The sequence below is a fragment of the Nannobrachium achirus genome (genome assembly GCF_963921795.1).
Source record: "Nannobrachium achirus genome assembly, chromosome: 3".
Lineage (NCBI taxonomy): Eukaryota > Metazoa > Chordata > Actinopteri > Myctophiformes > Myctophidae > Nannobrachium > Nannobrachium achirus.
Window position 1 is genome coordinate 24170635 of NC_137812.1, and position 20833 is coordinate 24191467.

General features: G+C 41.9%; 1 protein-coding gene across 1 annotated transcript; it reads left to right on the top strand.

Moving 5' to 3' along the window:
* Window positions 1-3637: 3637 nt before the first annotated feature.
* On the top strand, window positions 3638-6546 carry LOC308282111 (microfibril-associated glycoprotein 4-like; the record flags this gene model as incomplete). The annotated part of the gene is made up of 5 exons (XM_080722455.1): window positions 3638-3643; window positions 4080-4271; window positions 4501-4597; window positions 4902-5069; window positions 6260-6546. 5 exons carry the CDS (start codon window positions 3638-3640, stop codon window positions 6544-6546), a joined length of 750 nt encoding a protein of 249 aa, XP_080578581.1.
* Window positions 6547-20833: the final 14287 nt, after the last annotated feature.

The following is a 20833-nucleotide window of genomic DNA, read 5'->3' on the forward strand; positions in this document are numbered from 1 at the left end:
GTGAGTGCCTGTTGCGCAGACATGACTGTGTTGTACTTCCATCTCTCCAAAGCAGTGGGGGCGTCTATAGTGCCACTTTGAACTAAACGTTTTGAAGAGGCCCATTGAAAGGGAACCTGTGCATTTATGATGTAAAAAGAGAATCCCAACCCTTTCTTCACACAGACATGCCACATACAAAGTTATCGAATTGTTTCTCTAATATCTCTTGCTCTCTCCCCCCCTCTCTCTCTCTTTCCATGCAAGATTCCAAAGATGGCAGGCAGCCATACAGTACATCTCTATCTCCCTATCAATCCATCTCCATGACACTATCCTTTACCTCGCCACATCACACCTGTCAGTCAGTGTGAGAGAGAGAGAGAGAGAGAGAGAGAGAGAGAGAGAGAGAGAGAGAGAGAGAGAGAGAGAGAGAGAGAGAGAGAGAGTAGATAGAGTAACAATTAGGACCTACAGTAAGGTCATGTGATGATGTCCATGTGATTTGAACAATGGATCCTAATAATTCCCATGCCAGATACACAATAACATTGAGAGAGACGGGGCAACCAACCTACTGGATGTTGTCAGTTGTCATTTATTGTCACGAAGCAAAAGGTCATTTCGGATATAATTCTTTGTTGTGGAGACTACCCTGCCCATCAAGAGGAACCAGACCACTCACATTTGTTCTGAGTAGGGACACAGACATCTATATCTAAGGTATCTATCTATCTATCTATCTATCTATCTATCTATCTATCTATCTAGACAGGACTAACTGTGAATTAACTTGGTGTGGCAATGAGACCAGTGGTAGCAGCTTGTGTCGCAGATCTCGAGGGCACTCGAATGATGATGATGATGATGATGATGATGATGATGATGGTGATGATGTAATTTTGGATAAAAGTGATAACAGTGATAAAAGTGATAAAAGTGAGTATGTGAATGCTCTGGTTCACAGTTCACACTTTGTTCAATGGTCAGCACCAGATCCTTTGAAAGCATGTTCCTCATTGTTGAATGGGTTTTTCCTCAGCATAGTGATGGAGTATATTCCCATAATAACATGATCCCCATATACACACTGTCAGCAAAAAGCCACCTCAACGCCATCGTGGACGTCTGTGGTAAGGTGTGGAGTCTGTCCAGGGTTGGATAAGACACAGGAGGGCCTTTTCCCCACGCTTCCTGGCAAGTGGCAAGAGAGCAAACATAATGTTTGACGTTGATGAGATATTATGGCCTGACCGACACCTGAGACGAGAGGATCATACTGGTGTAACCTGCACATTTGACGCTTTTGGCAAATCTTTTGGAAATGGGGTATTTTACTAAGCATGGACTTGGTAGGCCACTTACAGTACATGTATTGACAGTGGGACATTTCAAAGATAGTCAGCAAGTTGCCAGCCTTATGCAAATCATATGCACATGCAAACACGTACACACGCACACACCTGTCATTTGAAATACTTGTCACATACTGTCACAGCCACAGCAAGGATTCAGGCCAATTGAGAAGAACATTCAGGTAGAATATAGGACCAGTAAGACTCCCTAATCGGGAGATAAGCGACCGTAGGTGGCTTATCTCCACAAATAGGGCAAAAATGTGTTTTTCCCAAATCTTCCTGGTCCATGTTGATGACATGAGTGTAGACATGCTGTGTAGTGATATTCGTGATTTTAGGGCAAAATCTGTAGGAGCAGTGTCCAAAAATGTGTTTTAAAAATTGGCCTGAAGGTGGCGCTAGAATAGGGCCATGTGAGAAATGAGGGGTGGGGTCTCCGCGTTGCCTTGGCGGACGAATAGGTACCGGCCCCGGCTCCCCCGGACGCTCCTAGCCCGAGTTACGGCATTTTATGTGCGCTGCAGTGGCAGGGGGTCCTCCACTGGGGGCGCCACCACTTTTGCATCCGGTCAGGGACCCCCAGGGTTGTAGTTTGGCAGGCAAGGAGTGTGTGTGTAAAATCTGGCATGGATCGGGTCAACGGGTGCGGAGATATAAGCAGGGAAAAAGTGTGACGTGTGACGTGTGGGCACATTTGGGCATTTTTTACATCTGGGGGTCCCCCAGGGACCTGGGGGTCCCTGGGGCTCCGGGGGTCCTTGGAGGTTGTAGTTTGGCAGTCAAGGAGTGTGTGTGCAAAATGTGGCATGGATCGGGGCAAGGGTTGTGGAGATATGAGCAGGGCAAAAGTGTGACGTGTGACGTGTGACTCACTCACTCACAGACAGCCGGTGGAGGTTTTGGTAGTAAATGCGACCTTCGGTCGCAATCACACTTTTTGATTGCGTATGAGTTTGGCCTTTATTCCCCTGCAGAAAACATATACCCATTTCAGTAAGTAGCAAAAATACCCAACCTACAAGCTCACAACTCAATGTTGTGAGATATCGTAGATCGGCTATTTTCATAATTTCTTGTTTTGCCATATAATATAATGTTATGCACTTTTGAACAGGAGGCTGAAAGGAAGTCACTCGTCCTTCACTCTGATTTCATCTAATCACCAGCTTTAAAAACTCTTCATGTGTGTGTGCGTGCGTGCGTGCGTTCGTGTGTGCGTGTGTACACAGTTGTTTCTGTCCCACGACATACATAATACATAATGTCTGGAACACACGGCCTTGGGTGTACAGTATAAAACGAACTACGCTCAATACTCCTCCTTCTCCATCGACCCTGAGACCTCTGGCTATACCAGCTCCGTTTGGGCAGCTACATCGACGGAGGAGCAGGTGAGGAACCTAACATCTGGTCAGGAGGCTTCAGCACAATTCAGAAATGAGAAACCTCAGTATTTATATGATGTATCAAAGTAAACCAACCAAGGCAGCAGTGTACCAGGCAGTATGTGTGTCCACACTACTGTATGGCTCTGAAGCCTGGACACCATACAGGCAGCACATGAGATCTTTGGAGGCCTTCCAGATCCGTTATCTGTGAAGGATTCTGGGCATCACATGGGAGCACCACATGACCAACAGAGACCTACCAACGTACCAACTCGGCCAGCATAGAGGTTATGCTGGCACGCAGACAGCTCCGCTGGCTGGGCCATGTGATCCGCATGCCTGCAGCTCGTCTACCTCGACAGATCCTCTATGGCCAACTCCAATCTGGCCAAAGGTCTGCAGGAGGGCAACAAAAGCGCTACAAGGACCACATGAAGGTGCTGCTCAAGAACTGCAACATACCACCATCAAACCTGGAAAGGACAGCAGCGGATCGAGACACCTGGCGTTCCTCCTGCCTCTCAGGTGTCTCCAACCTGGATGAGAAGACATCCCTGAGACGTGCAGAAAAACGCAGTCAGCGGCATGAGCGCGCTGCAAGGACTATCCCACCAGGTTCTACACACACCTGCCCCACGTGTGAAAAAGTGTGCGGATCAGCGATTGGTCTACACAGCCACATGAGGTGGCATGAGCGCACCATGCGCTAAAACCCCCCTTTACCCCCGGGAGATATGAAGTCATCATCGACAACGATGGACTGCCATAAGCAAAGCAAGCAAGTAAGTGTGTGTACACAGTTGTTTCTGTCCCACGACATACATAATGTCTGGAACACACGGCCTTGGGTGTACAGTATAAAACGAACCAGAATAACTCAGTCGTCAACACAATCATCACCATCTTTCCAAGATGCAGGTAAGGGTTGATGTGGATCTGGACCATGGACCATGGAGTTCAAAGGATGACAATGTTGGTCAGTCAGTTTAAGCTGCCTTAGTCCAAGTTAGATTTTCTTTTAAACTTTGTAAATTAATTTTGCCTTTTAAACTTGAGAAAATCACCAATATCAGTCGTGGACTTTTGTTGGCAACAGGTTTAGGGGAAATACGGTTTTATGAAGAGAGAAACAGGACTCTGGACCCTCTGCCTCTGCATCTGGTTGGGAGTAAGGAACCACTATACTAGCAGGAATTTGACTCTAGAGTAGACCCTTGTTTTTTCAGCAACACAAGTGAAATAGGTCTAAAGCACAGCTCAGTAAACTCAGTTTACAATGAATAGCTCTTGATTAATTGTTTGAATCTCTCTCTCGCTCTCTCTCTCTCTCTCCCTCTCTCTCTCGCTGTTCCAGGCTTCTTTACTGCTAGCTCTACTGGTTCCAGTAGTGTGTGTCCACTCCCAGTTCTACCTGCCCACTGACTGTGATGACATCCAGCAGCATGACAGCACCAGTCCCAGTGGGGTGTACACCATCTTCCCTGGTGGTCCCACCACCCCTGTGCATGTCTACTGTGACATGGACACTGATGGAGGTGCCTGGACTGTGAGTATACAGTACTTTTCAATGGATCAAATTGTAATAATACTTATTGTTCATGAAATTGCATTAGATTAACACCAGCATACAATTTATGAATGTGACTATGTGCTGCTATTCTTGCCTATTATGACATGTCCTGAATAGGGACACTATAGTTCTGTTCATATTACTATATGGCAGGCATATAGCACAAAAAAGGTTTCAATGAGCTCCCCCCAACTATCTATCTTAGGTTATCCAGAGGAGGATGGATGGAACTGTGAACTTCAACAGACCCTGGGACCACTACAAGAATGGCTTTGGGAATGTAGCTGGAGAGTATTGGCTAGGTGTGTTTCACTATTTCAATTCTTAATTGTCAATGACTTTTGTATTCACTTGTAAAGGCACAACATGTGGGGGGGGGGGGGGTGTAGGAGAGAGATGACATTGAGTAGCTTGCACAGTTGAAGCCTTTTTATTCAAAGAATGACTGACGTTTCATTCTTTCAATCTTCCTCAGCATCACGAGAGGTGGAAAAAAGGCTTTTCAGGAAAAGTTCAGGAAAAGTTCTGGACAAGTGAAGAGAAGAGTGAAGAGGTCAGATGTCATGTCTGTCAGTGCTTGACCTGAATTGAAATGTCTCCTATAAGGTCTGCATAACATCTTCTTGCTGACGATGAGAGAGCAGCGTGAGCTGAGAGTGGACATGGAGGACTGGGAGGGAGAGAAGGTCTACGCTCAATACTCCTCCTTCTCCATCGACCCTGAGACCTCTGGCTACCAGCTCCATTTGGGCAGCTACATCGACGGAGGAGCAGGTGAGGAACCTAACATCTTGTCAGGAGGCTTCAGCACAATTCAGAAATGAGAAACCTCAGTATTTATATGATGTATCAAAATAATCCATCTTCTCTATTAAACCCATTCAGGCCGGGTATACATTTTAGTGTATGGGAGGGGCTTACAGTACATGTACAGTATGTTGCAACATATTTGTTTTTGTAGGCTAAATTCTGATTTAGGCCTAACTATAGGTTAGGTCTAAATAGGTTAACACACAGGTGACTAACCGGTCATTTTGGTTGATTTTGAGATCGCAAAGTGCAATAACTCCCCCCGTGAAGGTCTCAGAAATTTCCCCTTCCATGACTTTTCCTAAATACTCAAGACATATGTTCTTGTTTTTTTCCCTTCTGAAACGTTTCCTAAGTATGAAATAATATACGATTATAACACTGACAGGTAAATTCTCTCCATTTTTTGCCCAGGAGAGCAACACCTCCACCCCTGGTGCCAGCGGGGGTTCTATTGTCAATAGAGCAACAGACAATAGAACCCCCGCTGGCATCAGGGGAGGAGGTGTTGCTCTCCTGGGCAAAAAGGGAGAGAATTTACCTGTCAATTTGACTGATAAATGCAGTCAGAGTGGAATGTTTTTTTTTTCAGTCACCCGAGTGTTAACCCATGTCTTCAATTTACACATTAGAATGTATACAGTAAGACAAGCTAAGTAATATCGAGGGCTTGGAGTGCAAAGGGCCTAAGTGACATTTTCATTTTTTTCACAGGACAGTTTTTCATTGATTGTAATAATTAAACTACAAACAACATTAAAAAGTATAATTTAAAATACATTCATTGAAGCCTAATCTGTATTAAAGTATAGATTGATTAAACATATTTCTTTTTATTAAATAATTACGATCAATGGAAAGATGTCCTGTGAAAAAAACGAAAATGTCACTTAGGCCCGTTGTGCTCCAAGCCCTCGATATGATCAGCACAGGCTTATCATCCTCTTCGTCCTTGCCTCTGGACAGAACTAAGAACTAAACTAAGGCTACATGTGTGATGAATGAATAAATACATGAATCTAAAACAAAACACTATGTCATATCCATAAATCATGTTTGGGTTTTTTCAAGCAGATGTTTAAACAGTTGGCTAATTGCAGCTCAGGTTTGTGGTCAGAATGAAAGACCATCTTTTCAATGTTTTGTCTTTTTAGGGGACAGTTTGGAATACCACAACAACATGAAGTTCACCACCTACGACAAAGACCAGGACGTGTGGGAAGAAAACTGTGCTCAGCGTAATATGGGTGGATTTTGGTTTGGTGCGTGCGAATTCACAAACCCCAATGGCCTGTATACACCCAATGGTGGGAGTTACAGGCCTGACGAAACCAGTGTGAATTGGTACCACTGGAAGTCGTCTACTGCCTACTCTCTGAAGAGTATAGCCATGAAGATAAGACCAGTGCCTACAGTGGCTGTTGATGAGCAGCAGCAATAGAATGCATCTCCATCTCCCTAATTATTCATACTGTGTATCAATGAGAATACTCCAGCGCTGTTATTGTGTTATCAGTGTTGTGCTCAGAGTCAGACACACATGTGTGCCGTTCTGGGTGTGTTTGCACACTAATGCTTAGGGGTGTAACGATATAGTAACTGAATCGAAAAATCGATTTTAATTTGCAATGATCTACTATATCGTTTTTTGGCTTTATATCATATCGTATCATTTTAAAATGCAGTAATCGGTATCGAATCGTTTTGCAATGCAAATAATTGATTGTATTGGAAACTAAGTATTTGTGCCATGTATTTGGCAATTTGTGCCATGTATTTGGCAATTTTAAGAGGAAAAATGAAAAAGAGGGGTCTAATTACCTTTTCCGTTCCATATAGCTACTTTTGGTCTATCAATAAATGTGTGTAATCTCTGTGTTCATGTCAAGGTGCGTTTGTCCATATATGTGTTGAAATATAATGTCCATGTATTTGATAGATAATCACAGCGTTTACTTCCATATTAATAGATTTTTTTACACGTTTTACACAGATTTAATTTCTTTGCTAAATAGTTACTATATCGATTTTAAATCATTGAATCAAATCGTATCGTATCTCCATGAATGAACCAATATTGTCCATGTATGTAAAAAGGTGCAGAAAACCCCCCTCATAAAAAAACAAAAAAACATAATTTTGTTTTGTTCACAGTATAGGCTACATATGTAATCTGACAACCCTTGTTGCTTCAGTAACAACCAGAATAGTTGTAGAGGAAATGGCTTTTCCAAATAAATGTGTAAATCCAGCACACTAGCATTGTTCCATTTCCTCTTCAACTCTCTGGTTGTTATAAGCCAACAGTAAATCTACAAACACTTACAGTACTATGGTCTCAAAGGTAAAGGTAAAAGTAGCCTATATCTATTTGTGCAGGGCCACTGATGTATAGGCTTACATGACTATGTGACTATATGTACAGGTAGGCTAAATGTGTTTGGGGGTTTGTTTGAGAATGAGATTTGAAATGAAAGGATTAACGGTGAGAACTGTATTTAATTACCATCCACTATAGCGTATTATTTGAGAGGAGTGGATGGTACGTTTCCAGTTTAATGGCTCATGGTTTGCAGAAGAGTGAGAAGCCTGGAGCGTTGCATGCAGCTTCACCTCTTCATTCATTTCAGAAAAAGAATAGGGATTTTAGCGGGAAGCTAGATGAAATTAACTCATAAATAGCACAGCTCACTTCACACTAGATGTGATTTTTATGTTGGGGAATGGGTGCACATATAAAGTTGAGAGACAGAAATTATAGTTGAAATGTAATGATATTAGTGAAAAGATATGATCCTTAATTCCATGTGTGTGACCTTGACGTGAGTGCCTGTTGCGCAGACATGGCTGTGTTATACTTCCATCTCTTCAAAGCAGTGGGGGCGTCTATAGTGCCACTTTGAACTAAACGTTTTGAAGAGGCCCATTGAAAGGAAACCTGTGCATTTATGATGTAAAAAGAGAATCCCAGCCTTTTCTTCACACAGACATGCCACATATAAAGTTATCGAATTATTTCTCTAATATCTCTTGCTCTCTCTCCCCCCCCCCCCCCCCCCTCCTCTCTCTCTTTCCATGCAAGATTCCAAAGATGGCAGGCAGCCATACAGTACATCTCTATCTCCCTATCAATCCATCTCCATGACACTGTCCTTTACCTCGCCACATCACACCTGTCAGTGAGAGAGAGAGAGAGAGAGAGAGAGAGAGAGAGAGAGAGAGAGAGAGAGAGAGAGAGAGAGAGAGAGAGAGAGAGAGAGAGGAGAGAGACAGAGAGAGAGAGAGAGAGAGAGAGAGAGAGAGAGAGAGAGAGAGAGAGAGAGAGAGAGAGAGAGTAGATAGAGTAACAATTAGGACCTACAGTAGGGTCATGTCCATGTGATTTGAACAATGGATCCTAATAATTCCCATGCCAGATACACAATAACATTGAGAGAGACAGGGCAACCAACCTACTGGATGTTGTCAGTTGTCATTTATTGTCACGAAGCAAAAGGTCATTTCGGATATTATTTTTTGTTGTGGAGACTACCCTGCCCATCAAGAGGAACCAGACCACTCACATTTGTTCTGAGCAGGGACACAGACAGGACTAACTGTGAATTAACTTGGTGTGGCAATGAGACCAGTGGTAGCAGCTTGTGTCGCAGATCTCGAGGGCACTCGAAGGATGATGATGATGATGATGATGATGTCATTTGGGATAAAAGTGATAAAAGTGAGTATGTGAATGCTCTGGTTCACAGTTCACACCTTGTTCAATGACCTGCACCAGATCTTTTGAAAGCATATTACTCATTTTTTAATGGGGTTTTCCTCAGCATAGTGATGGAGTAGAGTATATTCCCATAATAATAACATAATCCCCATATACGCACTGTCAGCAAAGCCACCTCGACGCCACCGTGGACGTCTGTGGTAAGGCGTGGAGTCTGTCCAGGGTTGGATAAGACACAGGAGGGCCTTTTCCCCACGCTTCCTGGCAAGTGGCAAGAGAGCAAACATAATGTGTGACGTTGATGAGATATTATGGCCTGACCGACACCTGAGACGAGAGGATCGTACTGGTGTAAACTGCACATTTGCCGCTTTTGGAAAGACTACAAATCTTTTGGAAATGAGGTATTTTACTAAGCATGGACTTGGTAGGCTACTTACAGTACATGTATTGACAGTGGGACATTTCAAAGATAGTCAGCAAGTTGGCAGCCCTAAGCAAGATTGTGGCCTCAAAACACACACGCATGCACGCACGCACGCACGCACGCACACACACTCACACCTGTCATTTGAGATACTTGTCACAGACTGTCACAGCCACAGCAAGGGTTCATTGAGGGTTCATTGAGAAGAACATTCAGGTAGAACATAAGATCACACTTGTTGATTGTGTATGAGTTTGGCCTTTATTCCCCTGCAGAGACCATATAAGTTAGAATGATTTGATCGGTTGATCCCCATTTCAGTAAGTAGCAAAAATACCCAACCTACAAGCTCACAACTCAATGTTGTGAGGTGGTAGATCGGCTGTTTTCATAATTTCTTGTTTTGCCATATAATATAATGTTATGCACATTTGAACAGGAGGCTGAAAGGAAGTCACTCGTCCTTCACTCTGATTTCATCCAATCACCAGCTTTAAAAACTCTCCACCCATAGGCTAGAACACCTGTGCACATCAACCTGTGTGTGTGTGTGTGTGTGTGTGTGTGTGTGTGTGTGTGTGTGTGTGTGTGTGTGTGTGTGTGCGTGCGTGCGTGCGTGCGTGCGTGCGTGCGTGCGTGCGTGCGTGCGTGTGTGTACACAGTTGTTTGTGTCCCACTATTACCAGTTCTTTCTGGTTCACATGGACTTGATAAAGTGTATAAAACCAGAATAACTCAGCCATCAACACAGTCTCCATCTTCTTTCCAAGATGCAGGTAAGGGTTGATGTGGGTCTGGCTGTTCTACAACTCTGTTCAGATTGTTGGTTTAGTCCGAACTAGAACTAGGTGCTTAATAAAATAATTATACAAAAAAACAAAGCTCTATATTTCCATAGTAATACTATAATTATCGAGTCGACTGCTCCAGTATATTGTAATTGGTAGTCTCTCTCCTGAAGCGCCCAGGTATTATTTTTATATTTTCTCTGATGCAAGTTGTCCCTGTTGAGCACCAACAAGCCCTCCTTCCATCTGCTGGCTAAAGCGTGCTGGACTTGAACTCAACCACCAAGGGTTTGTTCAGTAACAGTGGTGTAAAGTAACTAAGTACTTTTACTTAAGTACTGTACTTAAGTACAATTTTGAGGTATCTGTACTTTACTTGAGTATTTCCAATTTCTAATACTTTTACTTCTACTCCACTACATCTCGGATCCAAATATTGTACTTTTACTTTGCTACATTTTTTGAAAACCTTAGCTACTAGTTACTTTGCAGTTATACATTATAAATAACATATATTAACCACTTTAGCCTTATTTTATCCCTTGGCTATTTGAAAATAGCCGATCTACAAGCTCACAACGCGTCGCGATGCGACGCGTTGTGAGCTTGTAGATCTGCTATTTTCAAACATTTTGTACTTTTACTTTTGGCACTTTAAGTACATTTTGATGCCAATACTTTCATACTTTTACTCAAGTACATTTTGAATTCAGGACTTTTACTTGTAATGGAGTAGTTCTATATTGCTGTATTGATACTTTTACTTAAGTATAAATTGTGAGTACTTTTTACAACACTGGTTCAGTAACAGGGGTCTCACTGTCTCTCCAGCTCTTTAGTAAACAGAACATACATTTTCAGGTCAGGATACAATGTTTAATCTGGAAGGGGAATGAATTAAATATGTGTTTATTTTTGTATTGGAACTGGAACACTAAGGCATATAAAATTGAAGCTGATTATAAATTGGTTCTCTCTCCTGATTGGATTAAATTGGTGTCCCATCTGAATAGGTATTTTCTATTTATTAAAAAGCTGGAGCGACGGGGAAATCCCTGTTATTGAACAAACTACAGTATAGCAACAGTGATTACTTATGCCTATCGCTCCTTTTCCTGGAGCATAGGCTGTTGATCACAGTCTGCCAGAGTCCTCTATCCTGGGCCTTCTTTTCCATCTCTTTCCATGTCAGTCCACACTGCTTGATGTCAGTCTTAAGGTCTCATACTCAATCTAAGGGCTTGTCTTGTGATGATGGTATTGGGTTTCCGGAGTGTGTGGCCGATCCATCCCCACCTTCTTCTCTTAAAGAGGTGGTGCCATAGTTTTGTACTTTTTCTGGTTTTCATGTGTCTAGGAGGTTGACAGTACTTTATTAGACCCCCTGGTGTGGTTGTTATGAGCAATTATGCATTCTCTTTTTATTTGGGTTTTTAGCTGGAGGATGCCACCTGCTGGGTCAGACGTGCCGTTCCAAAAACACCCATACTTATTACATCATAGAATCAACCCCTCCCCTAATTACCATTCACCCAACACATGTGGGTGTGGCTAACTTCAGCTGGGTCACCACCCACCATGACAACCACGCATACCAATGAACTGGTGGGTGTGGCCACATAAAAACATAATTTTAACTCTTTCTGTACACTTTTTTGGAAAAAAATCTTCCTCCTAGTATAATCATAATAGTAGATAATCATGTTTTATAGAGGGGGAAATCATGGCACCCCATCTTTAATCTCCTCCTCCACTGGTGGTAGACCCGCTCTCAGCCAGAGATCGTTATTGCTAATGGTGTCTGGCCAGTGGATGCTCAGGATCCTCCTCAGGCAGCTGTTGATGAATGTTTGTACCTTCATCGTTGTGATCTTTGTTGTCCTCCACGTCTCTGATTCGTACAGTAGTACTGACTTGCAGGGACGGACTGGGACTAAAATTCAGCCCTGGCATCTTGACCAGACCAGCCCCCACAACCAGTGCACACACAGATACTCTACCGACTCGTCGGGTCGAGGGCGGCACAAATAAATACACAAGCTTTTAATACCACAACTTTTACAGACAACATAAATGATAACTACAAAACTACACAATCCATAAAGTGTATAAGTTAGCGTACAGTTCTCACCACCAACAAGCGGTGTATGAACATGATTAGATTACTACAGGGATGCCCCCTCAGTCAGTTATTTGCCCAGCACAACTACCAAACGGAAAACACTTTGGACCAAACAAGATTATAATATATAAGCATGTATTCATATTAACCATTTTAACTGTTTTCATTCATTGCATTGTGTATCAACACAACACTTTTAGCTCTCATCATGAATTATTTCTACTTTTAAACTCCGATATCCTACTCCGATATTCCTGTTACAATGTTTCCCATTTGTTATCTTCTGTCCATACATTAGCATAATTGCAACCGTTAGGTCGTAGGTTACTTACACTTATACTATCCAAACCTTCACCGGCTGTCAGTCAGTCAGTCAGTCAGTCAGTCACGTCACACGTCACACGTCACACTTTTCCCCTACTGATATCTCCGCCAAACTTTGCACACACACTCTTTGGCTGCCAAAGCACACCCCTCATTTCTCACATGTCCCACTTCTAGCGCCACCATGAGGCAGATTCTTGCAAGACACATTTTTGGACACTGCTCCTAAAGATTTAGCTATCAAGCAAAACGGTACACAGTAGCTCTACAGTCATGTCATCAAAATGCATCTGTCCTATCTAGCGCCACCATCTGGATGATTTCTGAAAAACACATTTTTGGACACTGCTCCTACAGATTTTGCCCTAAAATCACTCAAACCAGTACACAGTATCTCTACACAGTCATGTCATCAAAACGCATCTGTCCCATATAGCGCCACCATCTGGACGATTTTTGAAAAACACATTTTTGGACAGTGCTCTTACAGATTTTGCCCTCAAATCACGCAAACCGGTACACAGTATCTCTACAGTCATGTCAAAACGCATCTGTCCCATATAGCACCACCATCTGGACGATTTTTGAAAAACACATTTTTGGACAGTGCTCTTACAGAATTTGCCCTAAAATCATGCAAACCGGTACACCGTATCTCTACAGTTATGTAATCAAAACGCACCTGTCCCATCTATGACCTAACATGCGCTTATCTCCCGATTAGAGAGTCTTACTGGTGACTTAATGGTGTGGTCTTAGTTATATGAGATCTACATAAAGGTTTCCTGTGCAAATACGCAGAAAAAAAGTGTAATGTAATCCTACTCCTCCTCCAACATTTTGTTTTCATTCTTGTTAACTTGTTTGTGTTACTCTCTCACACACAAACATCCTCCTCCACTGACTCCTATCCCTCGTGCTGCCTGGGAGGTGGGAGGCCTTGTAACAACATGTGGGCCATTCTAGCCTTGTGATAGGGCCACTCAGTTGAAAGACAAGCCATTGGGCCAATTGTGTGATCTCTACTCGCTCTCTTTCTCTTCTGGTTGGGCCGATGGATTACTGTATTACCGGTTGCGGCCACGCACGCATTACCCTATTGTCAGTTGCAGCTGCAAAAAAAAAAAAAATATATATATAGGCCTATATAATATATATATATATATATATATATATATGCCAGAAGGCCAGCCCGCCCCTGCTGACTTGACGGTTGAGCTGAAGGTCTCAGCTTTGTCCACTGGCTGATTTCTTTAGAGCTCCAAATGTTCTTTAGTTGGATGAATGCGACTCTTGCTTTGCCGATTCTGGCTCGGACGTCTGCATCTGTGCCAACCTGACTATCTATGACACTGCCTAAAGCCCCGTTTTCATTGAGCAAAACTTCTGGAAGTTTCTTAAAAAATGACGGCAATTTTGAAATTCACGCCATGTGAAAACGGCCCCTTATTTTGTGTTCCGGGAGTTTTGGGGGACTAAATTTGACGGCAAAATACCTAGTAATTTTTGGTGAAATTACCGTGAGAATAAAAATTTCCCTTCTGTGAAAACGCATACCGTTATTTTTGACGGTTTTTTGACAAGCAGGTGCGTAAGGAGCCAATAATAACAGTTAAAGCATTGTATTTGGGATTGAAAACGATTGATTGATTGATTGATTGATTGAAGAATTTATTAGAAGTTTGCAATAGAAAAACGTACAGTTTCATGACAGTACAAATCACTGGTACAAGGTCAACTAAAAGGAGATCCTAGAAAGCCGAGCCACACTTTTAAGTATCTCATATTGAAAGACAGACGGATAGAACATAGTACTTTATCTAGGATAATAACAGTTTCAAAAGCATAACATCAAATACAAAAAAGAAAAAAAGGGGGGGGGGGGGGGGAGCATGGGGGCTTAGTCTATTTACAAGTCACGGGTAGCAGCTGTCTGAAGGTGACTTTTCATACCAATTTTGAGGGAGGCTAGGGATTTGCTCTCCTTTAGGGCTTGTGGAAGGGCGTTCCACATGTTGATGGTGTAGCAGGAGAACGAGTTAGAGCCTTGTTTAGTGTTAAATCTACGTTGATGATGATTAGTGGAGCTGCCTCTGGTGTTGTGATTGTGAACATCCTTGACCTTTAAGAAGTAGTTTGTCAGGTATGGGAATCTTGGAGGTGTAGTGTATCTTGTACACCAGGCCCATTGCAAGATGCTGTACTCTGTCAGCAACTTTGAGCCATCCCACGCTTTCGTGGTGATGATCGGTAAGGTGGGGCTGAGGAGGGAGACCAAGCACAACCCTAAAGCCCCTTTTCGACTGCAGTTTTAGCACCACACCACACCACACCACACCACACCGCACCACATAAAAATATCTACATTTTCCATTACACAAAAGTACTCCTATCGGTAAGAAACAAATTGACCCTTTTAACTGTGATTATAATACAATATGAATTTGTATTACAACTATCCTAATTATAATGCACTATAATTGCGACCGTAAGGTCGCAGTTTAGTATGAAAACCTCCACCGGCCGTCCGTCCGTCCGTCCGTCCGTCCGTCCGTCCGTCACACACGTCACACCTTTGCCCTGCTCAATGTATACGTGTAACGCCTGATACTGAGGTGATGTGTCACTGTGACATCACAGATACTGAGGTGATGTGTCACTGTGACATCACAGGTGAGATCGCAGTGATGTCAGATACTCAGAGCAGGGATCTCCATATTTAGGCATAAACAGGTGACATCACAGTGATGTCAGATACTCAGAGCAGGTATCTCCATATATGGGCATAAAATGGATTCTGTTAGGGATCTCCATACTGTATATGGGCATAAAAGGGATTAGTGATGTCAGATACTCAGAGCAGGGATCTCCATATATGGGCATAAAAGGGATTAGTGATGTCAGATACTCAGAGCAGGGATCTCCATATATGGGCATAAAAGGGATTCAGATGGAGATTCAACTTCAATGAGTAACAATGGCAAACTGTCAACTGCCTGTATGTCTTGATAATTGGTAAAACAAACTTTTGGCCTATTTGTGGCTTATCATCACATCCAACCATCTTAAGATACTCAGCTAGTGGGGAATGCTCTCTTCCCTGGTGAGAATTGCCCCTTTATATAGGGCTTGTTTGTGTATTGTATGACATCACGCCACATCATCAGCTGTGGACTCTGTGATGTCATCGTATCTCCATATATGGCCATCTCCGTATATGGAGATATAAGTCGTCCATGCCCAGGTATGGGCTGGTGAGGTCAGACTTTGTGTGATGGGTAGGTTATCTCCATATATGGAGATTCAACATTCCAGGTGTAACTATGGCTGCCCGTATGACGTGAGAGGTGGAGGCTGTGATATTTGTGGAGATAAGCGACCAACGGTCGCTTATCTCCCGATTAGGGAGTCTTACTGGTTGATTATAACTGTGATTATAATACAATTAATGTATTACTATGATAATTATAATACACTATAATAGATTACAATAGTGGTTATAACACAACAGAATCTATTATCATGTATTACAACTATATCCTGGTGGTCCTAATGAAAAGTCAGTGAGTGATCAGTCATTATGAAGTGTTTGGCCCTGTTTGGCCTAGCTCAGACTAGTCTCTCAAGAACAGCCTCAGAGAACGCTACGCTACTGAGTCTGTCACACACCAAACTCACGGAAGGGATTTTGGGCGGTACCCAAGTCTGGTGACAGGCAGCGCTTTTGACCAATCAAACATAGTGGGCGGTATCTAATGTGTGCGTTGACTATGCATTCCCCCTCACGGGTGGAAACAAACCATCTTTCAACTGTACATCTTTGTGCAGCTAAATAAATCCCTCTGTAGTCTATATAGACAAGCGAATTGCTCCATTTAAATATTCATTGACCCACCCGGTTTTCCACACAATGTATGGGTTTCACATTGCCACTATTTGCACAATCAAAGAATGCTTTTGGAAATCGTTGTGCATAACAATAGAATTAAATGGAAGGAAGAATGGCCTACATTACAATAACGAACTACATTTGTTAGTCTACACAGTAAAGTGCAGCAATATGCCTATATGAATTTAGATTTTAGTATATTATTATTAGTATAGAGTAAATGTAAACGTTGCAACTTCTAGTCTAAAAGACTCATGTATTAAATTATTATATTATAAAACATACATTAATCAACTAGCCCTATTTTATTCCTAGACAGGCTATTTAAAAATAGCTGATCTACAAGCTCACAACAACGTCGCATTGTGGTTACATTCTGCACAATGGGTACTTTGAGTACTACTTTCTGCTTTTGCAATACTTTTATACTTTTACTCAAGGGCTACATTTTTAATACAAGACTTGTGCATGATACTTAAGTAAAGAATGCGAGTACTTTTCCCACTACATTGCCTAAGCACGCCAGTATTAGTAAAAGCACACATCACAGATAGATTTATAGAGTAATATAAGGCAACTGTAAATGTTTAAAAAGACGACCTGAAAAGTGAAAACCTGACGGCCGTATGCTAACACGCTAGCTTACTGCAGTTAGCCAGCCGGGAGAAAGCCTGGTAGGCGAGGTTAAAGCAGTTATACATTATCATAACATCCCATATTGATTTAAAACATCAATCCACTGTATTGCAACACACCATGACATCCGAGGCTATATAAACGTTTGCTTATTGTGGGTAAATTCGTTGTGTCTTGGTCACTGGTCTGCAGCAGATCCATCATTCATATAAATAAGTGAACCATTTCAATCTAAATGGGTTTCATATTGAAAGTGGCATTCTTTGATTTCACAAGCCATTGTTGACAGTTTGACACATTCCAACACAGCTTATTTAAATGCAGATTGCTTGTATGCTAATAGAGTCACAACTTCTCATTAGCTTTTCAGTCCATCATCATTCATGTAAGCTTTATAATTAGCTTCATACTAACATTAACATTAAATATTAACAGTACCATAGGCATACACATTAAGCAACATTATCTGTGCATAGAACGATACATTTGTTAATCAAACCAAATGTTTATTATACAGATAATCATACACATTGTAAACGTAGTATACAGTAGGCCTACATAAATGCAACATAACTTTAGGGTTTATTCTATAAACAATACGGCTAACCATCATCAAATAAAAGGGAAAAAATAGTCTGTTATTGAGAGATTATTCTATAAATAAAAACGAACTGTTTCATAGCATAACATCATCTTTTGTGAGACAGGACAAGATATTGAAATAGCGTACAATCTACACTTATTTAAACACCTTGGTTACATTCTGCACAATGGGTACTTTGAGTACTACTTTCTGCTTTTGGTACATTTTGATACCAATGCTTTTATACTTTTTTACTCAAGGGCTACATTTTGAATACAAGACTTGTGCCCGTATTGCATGATACTTAAGTAAAGAATGCGAGTACTTTTCCCACTACATTGCCTAAGCACGCCAGTATTAGTAAAAGCACACATCACAGATAGATTTATAGAGTAATATAAGGCAACTGTAAATGTTTAAAAAGACGACCTGAAAAGTGAAAACCTGACGGCCGTATGCTAACACGCTAGCTTACTGCAGTTAGCCAGCCGGGAGAAAGCCTGGTAGGCGAGGTTAAAGCAGTTATACATTATCATAACATCCCATATTGATTTAAAACATCAATCCACTGTATTGCAACACACCATGACATCCGAGGCTATATAAACGTTTGCTTATTGTGGGTAAATTCGTTGTGTCTTGGTCACTGGTCTGCAGCAGATCCATCATTCATATAAATAAGTGAACCATTTCAATCTAAATGGGTTTCATATTGAAAGTGGCATTCTTTGATTTCACAAGCCATTGTTGACAGTTTGACACATTCCAACACAGCTTATTTAAATGCAGATTGCTTGTATGCTAATAGAGTCACAACTTCTCATTAGCTTTTCAGTCCATCATCATTCATGTAAGCTTTATAATTAGCTTCATACTAACATTAACATTAAATATTAACAGTACCATAGGCATACACATACACATTAAGCAACATTATCTGTGCATAGAACGATACATTTGTTAATCAAACCAAATGTTTATTATACAGATAATCATACACATTGTAAACGTAGTATACAGTAGGCCTACATAAATGCAACATAACTTTAGGGTTTATTCTATAAACAATACGGCTAACCATCATCAAATAAAAGGGAAAAAATAGTCTGTTATTGAGAGATTATTCTATAAATAAAAACGAACTGTTTCATAGCATAACATCATCTTTTGTGAGACAGGACAAGATATTGAAATAGCGTACAATCTACACTTATTTAAACACCTTGGTTACATTCTGCACAATGGGTACTTTGAGTACTACTTTCTGCTTTTGGTACATTTTGATACCAATGCTTTTATACTTTTTTACTCAAGGGCTACATTTTGAATACAAGACTTGTGCCCGTATTGCATGATACTTAAGTAAAGAATGCGAGTACTTTTCCCACTACATTGCCTAAGCACGCCAGTATTAGTAAAAGCACACATCACAGATAGATTTATAGAGTAATATAAGGCAACTGTAAATGTTTAAAAAGACGAGCTGAAAACATGACGGCCGTATGCTAACACGCTAGCTTACTGCAGTTAGCCAGCCGGGAGAAAGCCTGGTAGGCGAGGTTAAAGCAGTTATACATTATCATAACATCCCATATTGATTTAAAACATCAATCCACTGTATTGCAACACACCATGACATCCGAGGCTATATAAACGTTTGCTTATTGTGGGTAAATTCGTTGTGTCTTGGTCACTGGTCTGCAGCAGATCATCAGCAGATCATCCAGCTTCATTCAGCGCAGCATGGGTAAAAACGATGGGGTCCTTGTTCCTTCTCTCTGGGAAAGCAGGATAACAGGATCCAGGCGGCCAAACATGCCAAACATCTCGCCGTCGTCGCCGATCTATCAAGTACTTAAAACAAATGGGCTGAAGAGGTTTTAATTGTTCAATATTGTGTAACTGAGAAACACTTGTAAGCACGCTAGAAAACAGTTCCTCGTCCACAGTAGCATCTATGTTGCGTCGTCGTTGTTGTGGTTGTCTGTTGTGTAACTTGTGTTCCGTGTGTAGAGTAGCAGTTCCGCTATAGTAGTTTCGGGAGGGAACCAAACCAAGGGGCGGACCAGGCTTCAAAGCGGAACTAGTTTTAAAATTCGTTCTCAACCGGGGAATTCCATGTATCCCCGCCCCTTTCTATGTTGGTCCCAGAGTCAAAGGAAGAGAGGCCGACCGATAGGTGTCGCCCTTTCTTCTTTGACGATGGGTTCCCAGATTGAGCTCAGACCTACTCTAGAGTGGATACTTTTTAGTACCACGTTTAGTACCACTTTCACACCACTCTACCCAGGTCCTTGTAGTGGAAAACCTGGCACAAGTGGGCGGTGTGGTGTGGAGTGGTGTGGAGTTGGGCCTGTGGAAAAGGGGCTTAAAATGAGTTTGTTTTGGGCTGTTTGGAGCTTTAACTTTAAGGCAGCTGGGGCGTCGCGATACCAGACAAGGACTCCGTAATCAATGAGGGGCCCAATAAGAGCACCTCCTAGTGTCTTTCGGGATTTAATATTGATCAGCGGGGCAACCCTTTGCAAGAAGCGAATTCGTTGGTTGACTTTATTGATTACCTTGGTGGTCATTTTTTCACTGGATAGGTTAGCCTCCAGGATGCAACCCAGGTAGCAGATGTAGTTTTTCCTTTCTATCACAGTGTCACCTACTTTAATTGTGAAGTTCTCAACTAGGCTAAGTTTCTGACTAGATCCAAAGAGGATACATTCATTTTTGCCTAGGTGAATTGAGAGTCTGTTGTCATTGAGCCAGATCTGAATGTGAATGGGATATACAGTAGAAATAAAATAGGCCTACAGCTTCACCTTGCATTAGGGATATAATTATTTAGGCTAGGCCTATAGAGTAAGAGTAGAGTCGCATTGTTGTGACCATGGCTGGCTGCCTGCAAAAGTGCAATGATTTCTCAACGGTAGCTCCTTTTGGAACCTCTTCCAGCGAGCGACTGAGCGAGTCCACAGCTAATAAGCCCACAGCCACAGGTGCAACACGTTGCATTAGATCCTTTTTGAACGGACCTTATGTGTTGTTGTTGCTGAGCATGAAGAATATTTTGTTTAGTTAAATCCATTTGTAGCGTTCAGAGTGAGAGAGAGAGAGAGAGAGAGAGAGGCACCGATGCCACCGCAGTGAACGCACCGAACTGGGGAGACAGGAGAGTGTTTTTCTTTTTCTTTTTTTTCTTTTTTTTTTAGGGCTTTCAGTCCAAGTGTTGCCATGTCTGCTAATTATAAGC